General features: G+C 41.8%; 1 protein-coding gene across 1 annotated transcript in view; it reads right to left on the bottom strand.

Moving 5' to 3' along the window:
* The window catches only part of adarb2 (adenosine deaminase RNA specific B2 (inactive)), a 206,260-nt gene extending 197,177 nt beyond the window's left edge, over positions 1–9,083 (bottom strand). The window contains exon 1 of the mRNA XM_063483359.1: positions 7,752–9,083. Coding sequence (XP_063339429.1) covers positions 7,752–7,854 — 103 coding nt within the window. The 5' untranslated portion in view covers positions 7,855–9,083. The remainder of the gene's footprint in view (positions 1–7,751) is intronic.
* Positions 9,084–11,483: the final 2,400 nt, after the last annotated feature.

Consider the following 11,483-nt stretch of genomic DNA (forward strand, 5'->3'; position numbering starts at 1 on the left):
AGGGAGAGAGAGAGGGAGACAGAAACTGAAAGGAGAAGACATGAAAAAAGGAAGAAAGGGAGAGGAGGGATGAAGAAAGCGTGAAACTGTGGACCGTCAAATGATCTGGCCTCTCTCCAGGCATGATGACTCAGGGATGATGGCACAGTTAGAGCTAATTAGGATCATAAACTGGAGAAATGTTTTGCCACCAAGATGTGTGGGGTGCTTCCACACTATTGGCAGGACTTCACATTAGATGTGAGAGCTAGTCTTGATGGCATGATAAAATAATAATAATAGCGATGATAAGACACAAAAAATCGACTGCCTTGAATCAAAAACTTGAAATTTTCAGGTGAGCGAATCTAGTTCAGAATTACCAGACTCAGTTTAGTGAAATGTATCCGGACTACAGCTCTGTTTCTGTTTGACTTTGGCTGTCACAATGTAAGAACAAGCATGAAAAGTGCATTTTGGTTGACATTTGGAGTAAATCGAGTGCGTAATTTCGCTATTAGAAATGCAATTTTTGCATTTTACAGCTCCGTCTTCACACTAAAACCCTTCTATACAAAGTCCAGCTGCCACAATCCAGATAAGATGAGAGGAGGTGATAAAAACAGCTTTCCATATAACTGTGAAGGTTGTTAGAGATACCAGCTGCATGAAGAATACACCTCATCTACATGTTGTATTGGATGAAAAAGCTAATGTTAGTTACTGTTCCTCTAAAACCTTAAGCAGGAAAGATGAGATAGTATTCTTTATCTTAAATATCAATGCAACAAAAATGCTTAATATTTTTTAAAAACCAAATTATTACCACGTAAAAAAGCTGAAAATTAAATATTTTTATATATATGTGGTTCTGGTTCCCGGCAAAGGTTTCATGATATAAATGAAACTGGTATCAGGATGATTTCAAGGGTAGGAAGGTCAAAAAAATTTCCCCCTTCTTCTCAGCTGCAAACTCTTCAAGAAGACAGAAAAATAATACCTGCCGTCAAGTTAAAAGTAAAGAAACAGAAACTGCCTGAAAGCGGAGACAGAAAATAAACGTTCAAATGTTTAAAACGGTGACCCTTTTTTCATTCTGCATTATTGTACGATCTAAATGCGTTCGGTTTTTGGATTTCTGGTTAGGAAAAACAAGATGCTTAACGATATCGTACTGTGCCTTGGGAAACCGTGGCAGCGTTTTGTCTTTAGTTTGCAGCCAAAATGAATATTGACTCAACAAAAAAACCCATTCAAAGCACACATACACAAACACAGTGAAAAAAAAGATGTCTGAATTGTTCCTTTAAATTGTAATCCCTACTCTTACTGGATAAACAAATCACCAGCTTGTTGCTCCCAAAGCATCACACATGTTCCCTTGTTAAAAGCTCTCTCATCAATCTAACGTGCATCTCAAAAGTTACACAATAGTTACACTATTGCTCGGCTGATGCTGTTGCTCGCATCTGGCATCACCTCAACAGCAGCAGCAGCAACAACAACAACAAAAACTTGCTTGACAGTTGCTACGAGACATCCAAACTCTCTTTTACACAACAGGCTCTCTCATGTTGCGTTGTTTTGTGGACTGCAGACGCACACACACTGACGGGAAGCGATAATGCCGCCGACTTGCCGTGCCACATCTGTGTTTATGAAGACTGACAGCTCCCTGCGAACGGCGACATGTACCGGGCACACAGACGACAAGAACACACACACACACACACGTGCACGCAAACAAATTAACACACACAGAGGCATCACTCTGGAGCGCAATTTCCATCAGAGCGGCACACGCGCATTAGTGGCACGCAGTGTAACCAGCTCTCAAATGTCTCCACCAAAGTAGTCATTGTTGTGAAAGCTCTTGTGGACAGGCTGATGGAGCGTAACACATGACTAACTCAATTAAACTGTGTTTTTGTTGTCATAGCAACAAGTGCAACAAGTTATTTGCAATGTGAGTAATACCCTTATCTTTCCAACTGTGGGAGTCATCAAACAACAGGCTAATTAACTTAAGTGTCACCTTCTGCATTTTTTAAATCTGCATCTGTGCTTTTGATACTTGTTCTGATTCATTCTCTCCGCAGCCTGACTGAGGCAGCTCTTGCACTCCACGTGTTATTGAGACATTTCGCCATGAAATTTGTTTTCTGGCCCTGAACTTTAAGTACAATTTCTCACTGCCGAGCTCCAAAAAAGCCAAGAGGGACTATTACCAGATAATTACTAATTATGCTAATGTGCTAAAGTTGTGCTATTCCTTTTCCTTGGTCATTTTATCAGCTGTCCTCAAGAGACCACAGTGAGTAGTAATAACCTTTTTTTTCCCCAGCCCCCTCCTCCGCCCCCCAGCTAAACGCTCAGTCAGCTAGAGGACGCCGTGTCCTAAACCGCCGACTCCTCCGCCGCTACCCTTAATCAGGAAGTGCCTGTAAATTCGCAGAGCCATGCGTGCGCACACCAAGGAACACGGCGCCGCTTCCATCGGCACTGACCTTCATTAACCTCATAAATGCCAGCGGTGTTTCTGTTGCAGCTCTTAATGCGGTTATCAGCACAAACACAAACAAATGTGACAGAAGTGTTTCAGGAATAAAACTAGTGCTTTTCATCTGTGAAACAAAGCTCTCTCTCTCTCTCTCACACACACACACACACACACACACACACACACACACACACACACACACACACACACTGTGTGACATTGGGCTGTCCCAACATGGAAACCAAGCACCAATAACTGCATTCCTCAACCAGAAACCTTCCCACTCCTGATGACAAAGACCCTACACCAGGAAACTGGTGCAAGGTGTGCATTCGCTCAGGTCCTCTCTGTGTTACCGCAGAGGGTTTATTTATCAGTGGATTCTGCATGTGAATGTAGGCCAATGCAGAGACCATACTGCAACTGTTACAATGCATGTGTGCATGATGGGGACAGTTACGCTAACATTAAACAATAATCTGAATGAATGCTGAATAAAACAACACTGTCATCGTCCTTAAAGCTCACACTTCACTGCAGAGCTGACATGCTTGGACCACTTTCACAATTCCAACTTAAATGTAATCATTTTTTTTAGCCAGATTTACTATTGAGCATTATGACTGTTTTTTCTTTTTCTTCTATTATTACTCACATTGAGCTTTTTTATTTTTTATTCTCAAAGACAGCATGAGCATCCTGGATTCTATTTAAAAGGAACCTTCAATTTATATATACTTGCTTTTTCTCTAATTTATATGCTGCTTAAAAAAGAAAAAACTTGCAGTTTTGTTATGGGTGGGGGTGGGAGGGGTGGGGCTTATTTGACAGATGTTGGTAGGGAGGCAAACAGGAAATGACAGGAGAAAAATGGACATGACATTCAACACGTGTCCGTGCAGCTGGAATTAGCGGCAAGATGTAAACAACGCATAAAAAATGAAGAGTTGCAGACAGAGTCTCCAAAGTATATGAAGTTCAAAGCCAAATCTGGAAGATTTGCAAGGTGTAAGAGGTTTAGCATGAACACAAGTCAGCAAAAAAGCTCCAAGTGATCAGTCATAAGCAATAAAGACCTTAAAGGACAGTGCAGCAAATAACAGCCACGAAGAATCGTGTTTCCTACAAAGCAATAAAGGCAAAACGGGTAAAGGTATTATATCTAAGACAAACAACACTGACAGACAGTGGGCTAGTGTGGTTACGTAATTCAATTAAAGCAAAGGCTGTTTTGTGTGTGCTTTGTATGCCGTCTATGAATTTTCAAATACTGCTAACGCTTCTATCACAACTGTGAAAACACAGCTTGTTCTCTCCGACAGGCTGCAACACATCTTCTTTAATCTCAGAGCTATTTTGGTCATTCCTAAATACATTCCAATACAAGAATATTTGGTTTTCTTCCAGTAGCATCAGTGACTAGCACTAGCAGGCAGTAATATTACTGGTCTGCATATATACCTGTCTGATTAAACCAGTGCAGATGCAAAGTTCTTCAAATTTGTGAAATCGTAAAGGACAGTCTGCTCTGAGCCTGTGCCCCCTCTTCTTGACCTCTGCCCCTCAACTCAGCAGCGCCTCTATCACCACCGTTAGCGCTGAGAGGGAAGCGGGATGATACGGTACAGCCAGGAATTCCATTCACTCTTCCCTCCCTCTGCTTGGCGAGATGGCAGACAGTCACAGAGCATCACTGGGTGGGTGGGAGAGTGGGGGGAGAGGGTGCTTTATGTTGATTGACCCAGCCGCCCAGCTAATGTTTACTTGCGCCTCTCCAGAACGGAGAGGTTCAAATGTGTGTAAACCCTCGCGTCCCGCCTCCACCTCAACTTTCACCGCCGCCACGGCAGCCCACACTCGACCCGTCTGTCGCCGTCGCCAGCTCACCAGGAAGGAGAGCGTAAGCAGTAATTGCTATATAAATTATGTTACACTCTGTGTTTTTCACATTTCCCCCCTCGGCGCTCTTGATGATACGCTGATATACTGTACTGAGAGTGGAGGGTGATAAGTGTGGCTGTAAAAAAAAATAATGTTGGCCAATAAATCTCGGCGGTGCTTATTTTTGTCCGTAAGAAAGGCACACTGTATAAAGAGCAGGAATATGCTGCACATATGCCGCGGTTTAACAAGGTCACGTCGTACAGATGACTGACAGGTGGGAATCTACAGGCAGATTTGTCAAAAATCAGGGGAGTGCATCATTCACCCAGATGTGCACGGCTGTATTTGTGCAACTGACGTCCCTTTAGGGACACAGAGCTCACGGCTGTGACTAATTAAGAGGCAGATCCTCTGTGTGTCCACGAGTCCATCTGAGGGGGATAACTCCGCTCACACTGGGCTTAAAGAACAGCAAAAAAACAAAAACAAAACGGTGAGCGAGATGTACATCCGCACAACACCGAGCTGACAGGAGTGCTGGAACCAGAACAATCTGAGGAGGAGGAGGCGGCTGTCAAACAGCAGCTGAAAAAGCAGCTGATGGATTCAGTAAGGTGTGTGATTTCTAGGAAATCTGAGCAGGAGCAGTGAGGGCCGCCTGCTAAAAAGATGTTAGCAAATACATCCCCAGGCTGCAATCTTCACTCTGTACTTATTTATCCTGCCCATCCAAAAGAAATGATCAGACACACACACACCCAAAAAAGAAAAACAAAAAAAGGAGTCTGGTGGAAAAAGAAATTAATCGAAGTTGCTGAATCTGCTTAGAACCTTTTGAATACACACGCAGGTTTTAGTCCATCTACAAATAATCTGCAGCCTTTTCAAGGGATTAAGCCACAAATGCCACCAAATAATCCCTCAGTGATTTATTTATTTATTTATTTTCCTTAAAGTCTATACACATAATTGTGTGGAAATCTCGAGATGATGCTCGGCTGGCATTTGAGATGAAAGATGACGATGATCAGTTAAAAAAAAATGGAAGCTGGAACCCTTCAGTCTGAAACTGGGCTTTTATTTTGACAGTTTTATGAAACGTTTAAATGTGAATACAAGCGTCAAGGCAGGAAGAGCAGAAGAATCAGCGGCCATCAGCGCATCCTGAAGCCACAGTTCATTTACAGCCGGCCCCTGAACCGGCCCCTAATGTCCCGTGTTATCAGAATGAATCAGCAGCGCTGATAAATTAGCTGCTCGGAAATACACGCAGCGAGGGCCTGTCAGCTAATGTGCGCGCGCGCTTGTGTGATACTCATATGCAATGCTTAATGTTGTGGAACCAATTCTGTCGTTTTCCATTATGTAAATACATTTGCCTCAGCACTATATTTTATGTATTGTCTCCCTTGTCTCAATTACTTGGGCTATTAAAAATCAAGAGGTTATGGAAATGAGATGCAGTTGTCTGTTTTGTAGTTTGATGACAAGTGCAAAGTGTTTATGAAAGCTCGTTATGCATTCAATTGCAGTCGGATACGTCAACACGCTCCGAGCGTTCATCCATATTCCACAATGCAATGGGGTGGCACGTCAGTGTCTTCAAGCATAAACAACAAAAACGATCGTGTTATCATCTGTTATGCGTATAAATAAATAAAAATAAATATTGTTTAAATCTTCCTCCTCCTTTTTTTTATGGAGATGGCAGAAAAAGAGGAGATGAGCAAAAAGCAAAGAGTTTGCGGCCTGTGCCAGAGCAAACAAGTGCTCGGTGATTCAGTTCAGTGTTAATTAGCCAAATAAGAATACCTGAGGAAATAACCGGCGAGGTTTTTATTTTTCTTCTTCTAAAGAATCAAAGCATTCACTGACATATCAATAATAGCTCCTTTCTTGATCTTTCAAAATGTCACTTTGCAGCTCTTTTCCCTCTGTGAAGTGCAGCACGAAGGAAGTTGGGGTAAAATTACTCAGCAATCACAGATTAATTTTAACAGCGAGCAATGCTGCGTTTTCACTTGTGACCACTTTTCTTTTTTTTCTTTTTCTTTTTTTAAAAAAGCAGGAATGCAAAGTCTCAAAGTGAGAGGTGCTGAGGTGGAAATGTTTCATCAGCCAGAGTGCTGTGAATTGTATTATTTTTATTTATTTAATTTTTTTGCATCATATACATAATATTTCACAAAGGTAAGAGTGTCACTGGCAGAGAGGATGCAGGGCATTTAAAACACACAAGGGATTTGTTTACCATGAACCCCCGTCAGCATCCATTACAGCACGGCTGCAGGGACAGACGCTGAGCCTTAGGAAAAAAAATCCTCACTGTTATTATGTTTCAGTCACTGGAAATCAGCATGCTTTTCTGTTTTCATTACACATATAATTGGCTGTTTTACAGTTTGTCTCCAATTGGTAATCCACTGATTTCTTCATTAGAAGCTCCGTAAAAGGAGGCTGAAAGCTTGGAATTAGAAACGGGCACAAATAAAAAATATCAAGACAAAAAAAACAAAGAAATATTATTTTGAAGGGCTAGATAAAATAATTGTACGTCCCTGCTCCTTTTGTCTCCCTGTTGCAGGCCCATAACTGAGTCCTAAACTTGAGGCTTCTCTGTGTAGCAGCACAGCAGTGCAGTTTCAGCATCTAATGGGTGAAAATTCTGTTTAGATGAGACAACAGAAAAAAAAGGAAAAGGACAAAAAAATTATGAATTATTGGGATTCTGATACAGGATTTTGCAGTGTTTTCCAGCGTGGAGAAGGATGCTCTTTAATTATGCTACATTTTGAATATTTAAACTTACTGACAGGAACTGATGTGGCAATCTAATTGAAATTATGGAAGAAATCAGTGAGGAAGTTAAACAGGATTCATGTGTATGCGCTGCTTAAAAAAACAAACAAATGAAGAAATCAGTGTTAAATATTGACAGCAACCGTTCTGTCTACCGGAGAGCACGTTTAAAGCTCCATAAGAGCGAAATAATACTTTCATTCTCCGCTGTCCCGTTAGGTTAGGTTAGGTATGAGACACAACGAAGGCTCTGCGAGGACGACGCACGCAGCGGCAACTAAACTTTACACGAGAAAGGCGATTTAAAGCCGCCGTCTCCTCCTAAACAGAGATCACGTTTTTGTTTGTTTTTTTTTCTTTAGTCACATTTCAAATATGCACTATTATCCAAAGCCGCCGTTATCGGAGCAGGAGCAGCAGCGGGGTGCAGGCTCCACCGGGCTGCCGCCTGTGCGCTCCGATGCTCCGCCAAGGTGCGCACGACCTCTGGAGAGAAAAACCAAAAAAAAAAAGAAAAAAAAAGAAAAAAGGAAAAAAAAGGAAACAAGTGGTCTAAAGTTTCTTTTCCGTTCTTTCTGTTTGCTTTTACCTTTTCTCTTGGATCGCCTCCTCCTCCTCCTTCTCAGCTTGCATTTCACCTGGCTGCCCTGAGCCCCCGACGCGCGGCTGTTGTTTCCAAGTACGGATGCCATCAGCGCAGACCTTTGGAGCGAGGCGCAGGGATAACTTGAACTCGGCGGCTCAATTCTCCTTTGTACTTGTCTGGCGTCAGCCTCCGTTGCTCTCTGATAGCGCTGCGTCCTCGGCTTTGACGAACACTCGGACTATATTTTCGGCTATTCTTCTTTTTTATCCCTTCAAACCAGGGAGAGGGGCTTCGCGTCTCGCTGTTCCTGTATCACCTCAGAAACTCCAGCTCGCCTCCAGCTCATAGAGAGACTGTGTTCGCAGCGCAGCGTGGCAGCTCTCAGCAGCACTGATCCCGGCTGCTTCGCTCCTCTCAGCCAGTTTTTGCCGCGCCTCTGCAGAAATTTTGGCATCAGCCACTTTGAATTCAATCATGCAGGACGCCTATCTATTTGCTGCCGAGCTTTCTAATTAGGGTCCAATCCTGGCTGTCTGGGAGGTGTGACATCACCAGCGACACCCACCAGCTCACACCCCTTCTTCACCCAGTGCTGTTTTAAAAACGTTTCGTCTCATTCCGCGCACTTTTTAACTTCACTTTTTTTACATGGCAGGGGAACTGTGTCCTTCTCAGGGAGGGGAAGGGGTCAAAGGTCAGGCCCGGATAGGACGTTTACCATCATCAAAGTACCGAATGTGGTCTTCTGCTTCATATACTGCCTGCTGCAAACCCAGCCACCACTAACTTGAGGCTCAAAGGAGAGACTGGGATGCAGAATGAGAGGAGTGCTTCTCCTTTCTCTCCTTGTACAGTTGTGTTTGTCTCACAGGATTTAGGATTTGCAATTTTCTTGTGGGATTAATGTTCTGAAATAAATTCCCTCTCTGTGGTCTGAAGTCATAGATGTCCACAGAGGAAGATTATTCTCAGACGCATTGCTCAGCTGTCTTTTCAAAGGCATCTTTAACAGACTTTTTTTTCCACGTAGGTCTTACGAAACGTATTTTATTTTGAAAATCCTGTTTTGACTTTTGCAGGTGACCTTCATCACACATGGCAAAAACTCTTAACGGTGTGTTGTATCCGTAAAGTTTGAAGATTGTGACATTTTGGCATTTTTGTGTGAAAGCGCAGTGTGAAGGCTTTCACAAAGCATTTGTGGTTTACCTAGCTGCAGGTAATTGTTTTATTCCCCCGGCCTCTGCAGCAGAAGGTCAGGTGTGCGTTGGGAGGAGGCGCTATGGTACTGCCGGACACATTCAGGAGCTCGGAATAAATGCGGGTTTGTTAAGCCCTAATCAAGAATGCATTATGCTTGTACAGCTGTTTCTTTTTTCTTTTCTTTTTTTTGTACAGTTGGTGAATAAAGAAAAGAGAGTGATATTTAATACCTAACAAAAAATGGCCTGCTGTTGCCTTGATTTTTTCCCCAAAAGACCCACTTTACCTTCACAGGGCCCCAGCCGCTTTAGTTTTTATGATAAGAAAAAGAAAAAGCAGTGCTTTTGCTGAAGAACCAGCATGACACGTTTGCTGATGTCAGATTGAAAAGTCACTTTGAGGCTTTGTTGTTGGGTGGAAACATTTCCTCCCAGCCTCAGGGGCAGGGAGAAAGAGAGAGAGAGAGAAAGAACGAGAGCGAGGGTGCTGGGGCCGTCCGCCAGGCTGCAGCCTGCCCTCAGGACGCCCACAAATATCCATGTAAATTGCAGTTTAAGAGAAATCAATATAAGTGACAAGTTGCCAATGCCACTATCTGGGGCAGTAATGAAGGTGTGCTGGCGGGGGGGCTGGAAAATACACAGATAACAGCAAACTGGCTGAGTGGGGTGGAGGTACAGGTTAGAGGAAAGTGTGTGTGCACAGACACACATGCACAGCAAGGTCAGTAAGTGATGGATGCAAAGAACCACTAACTAACCTGGTTATCTTTATGTTCAACAGTACCTATGGCTGTTCTACCTCAGTGCTCTACAAACACTATATAGCAACATGTTTCTTTAACTGTAGTCTACTTGATTGATGAGAATTGAGCCCGGTAGATTGTAAAAAAATAAAAACCGTTAAATATCAGTAACAATTACTTTTTTAAAGGTTGTATCTATGACATAAATGTTAAAATACAAGCAGCAGGAGACAATATTATTGATTTATCTGATTATTTACCTCCATTAATTGACTGTTATGTATCTATAAAACTGTTTACACTGTTCTATTGAAACACGCACACGCACACACACACACACACACACACACACACACAAAAGAAGCACTGCACTTTCCCAGATATTCAGGAGAAATCTTAAAGGTACAGGAAGTCCTTCTTTTAAGGGTATTTAATTTTCTACTCACCTTAAGCCTCGCCTCTTGAACTGAAGTCAGTCTCTAACACATAAAAACACGCAAAAACATGTTTATTTATTCTTTATATTGCAAGAATTACTTATTGTCAGTGTCCTCTCCATCTCTGAATAGCTGACAGCAATCCAGCTAAAGAATTGCTAAAGTTGGTTATAAGCTAATATTATCTCACCTAATGTTGGGCTTGAGTGTCCTAAAAATCACACTTTCCCTCTGATAAATAGGTTAATTACATATTCATATGAGTTTATTCACCAAGTAGCTGAGTTCAGCAATGTTAGGTCCACTTTACAGTTTCACAAACAATGGCTAACAGAGGCTAACACTGGCAAAAACAGCAGCTAAAAGAGGCTAACATGAACAAAAACAGCAGCTAAAAGAGGCTAACATGAACAAAAACAGCAGCTAACAGAGGCTAACATGAACAAAAACAGCAGCTAACAGAGGCTAACCTTGATAACACTGCAGCTAACAGTTGCTAACAGCAGCTAAAAAAGCTTAACAGCAGCTAACAGTTCCTAATATTGGCAAGGATATCCTTTAAAAATCACCTCAGTTTTGCTGTCGAACAGAAGTGTTCTTCACTGAGTTTTCAACTGGTATCAGGGTCCTTTCACAAAGATTTACAGCCTCGTTCAGAGCAAATAGGCGTGGAAACATACTTACAGCTGATGTTAACAGCGAACTGACAGCTTACACTCACTAAAGATGAATGGCGGCCAGAGTTGTTTGTTATGCAGTAGGCACTATAACTAGGATTATGCACTTGAATTGGGAGGGGTACAGAGCTCAGTTGACTGCAATCTACAATCTACTGACATCTAGTTGTGAGATTTTACAGACTGTACCTTTTGCTTAAAAGTGAACTTAAAAGTAAAGCTAAATTTATTGTGTTATAAAACACGGTTCTTTTTAAAGAAGCTACTAGCAAGAAATATTTGTTTCTGTCAACTAAGCCATTAATTAATTTTAAACTTAAGTGGAAATAAGCTGAGAACATGTTTAATTAATTACCTCAGATTTACTCATATCGATCTCAAGAGCTGGCCTAATAAGGTTTATAAAAACGTTCTACGTATTAACTTTAATTCACTCAAAGGGGCACTCACAATGGTTTTGAGATTAAACGTCTTCTCTTGCACAATTTTTTAAAAGATGGGGGAAGTAGAGGAAGCTTAGATATCTTGATATTTTTTTGGGTAGACGAATTATCCAAAATACATTTCCCATAATGCATCTTAGATCACCCTCCATGCCTGGAGAACATCCAGTTTTTCTAAATGTTAATTTAGTTCAATTCAATTTTATAATTGCTATATATCCAAAACACAG

Source organism: Pelmatolapia mariae, linkage group LG9 (assembly GCF_036321145.2).
Source record: "Pelmatolapia mariae isolate MD_Pm_ZW linkage group LG9, Pm_UMD_F_2, whole genome shotgun sequence".
Taxonomy (NCBI): Eukaryota; Metazoa; Chordata; class Actinopteri; order Cichliformes; family Cichlidae; genus Pelmatolapia; species Pelmatolapia mariae.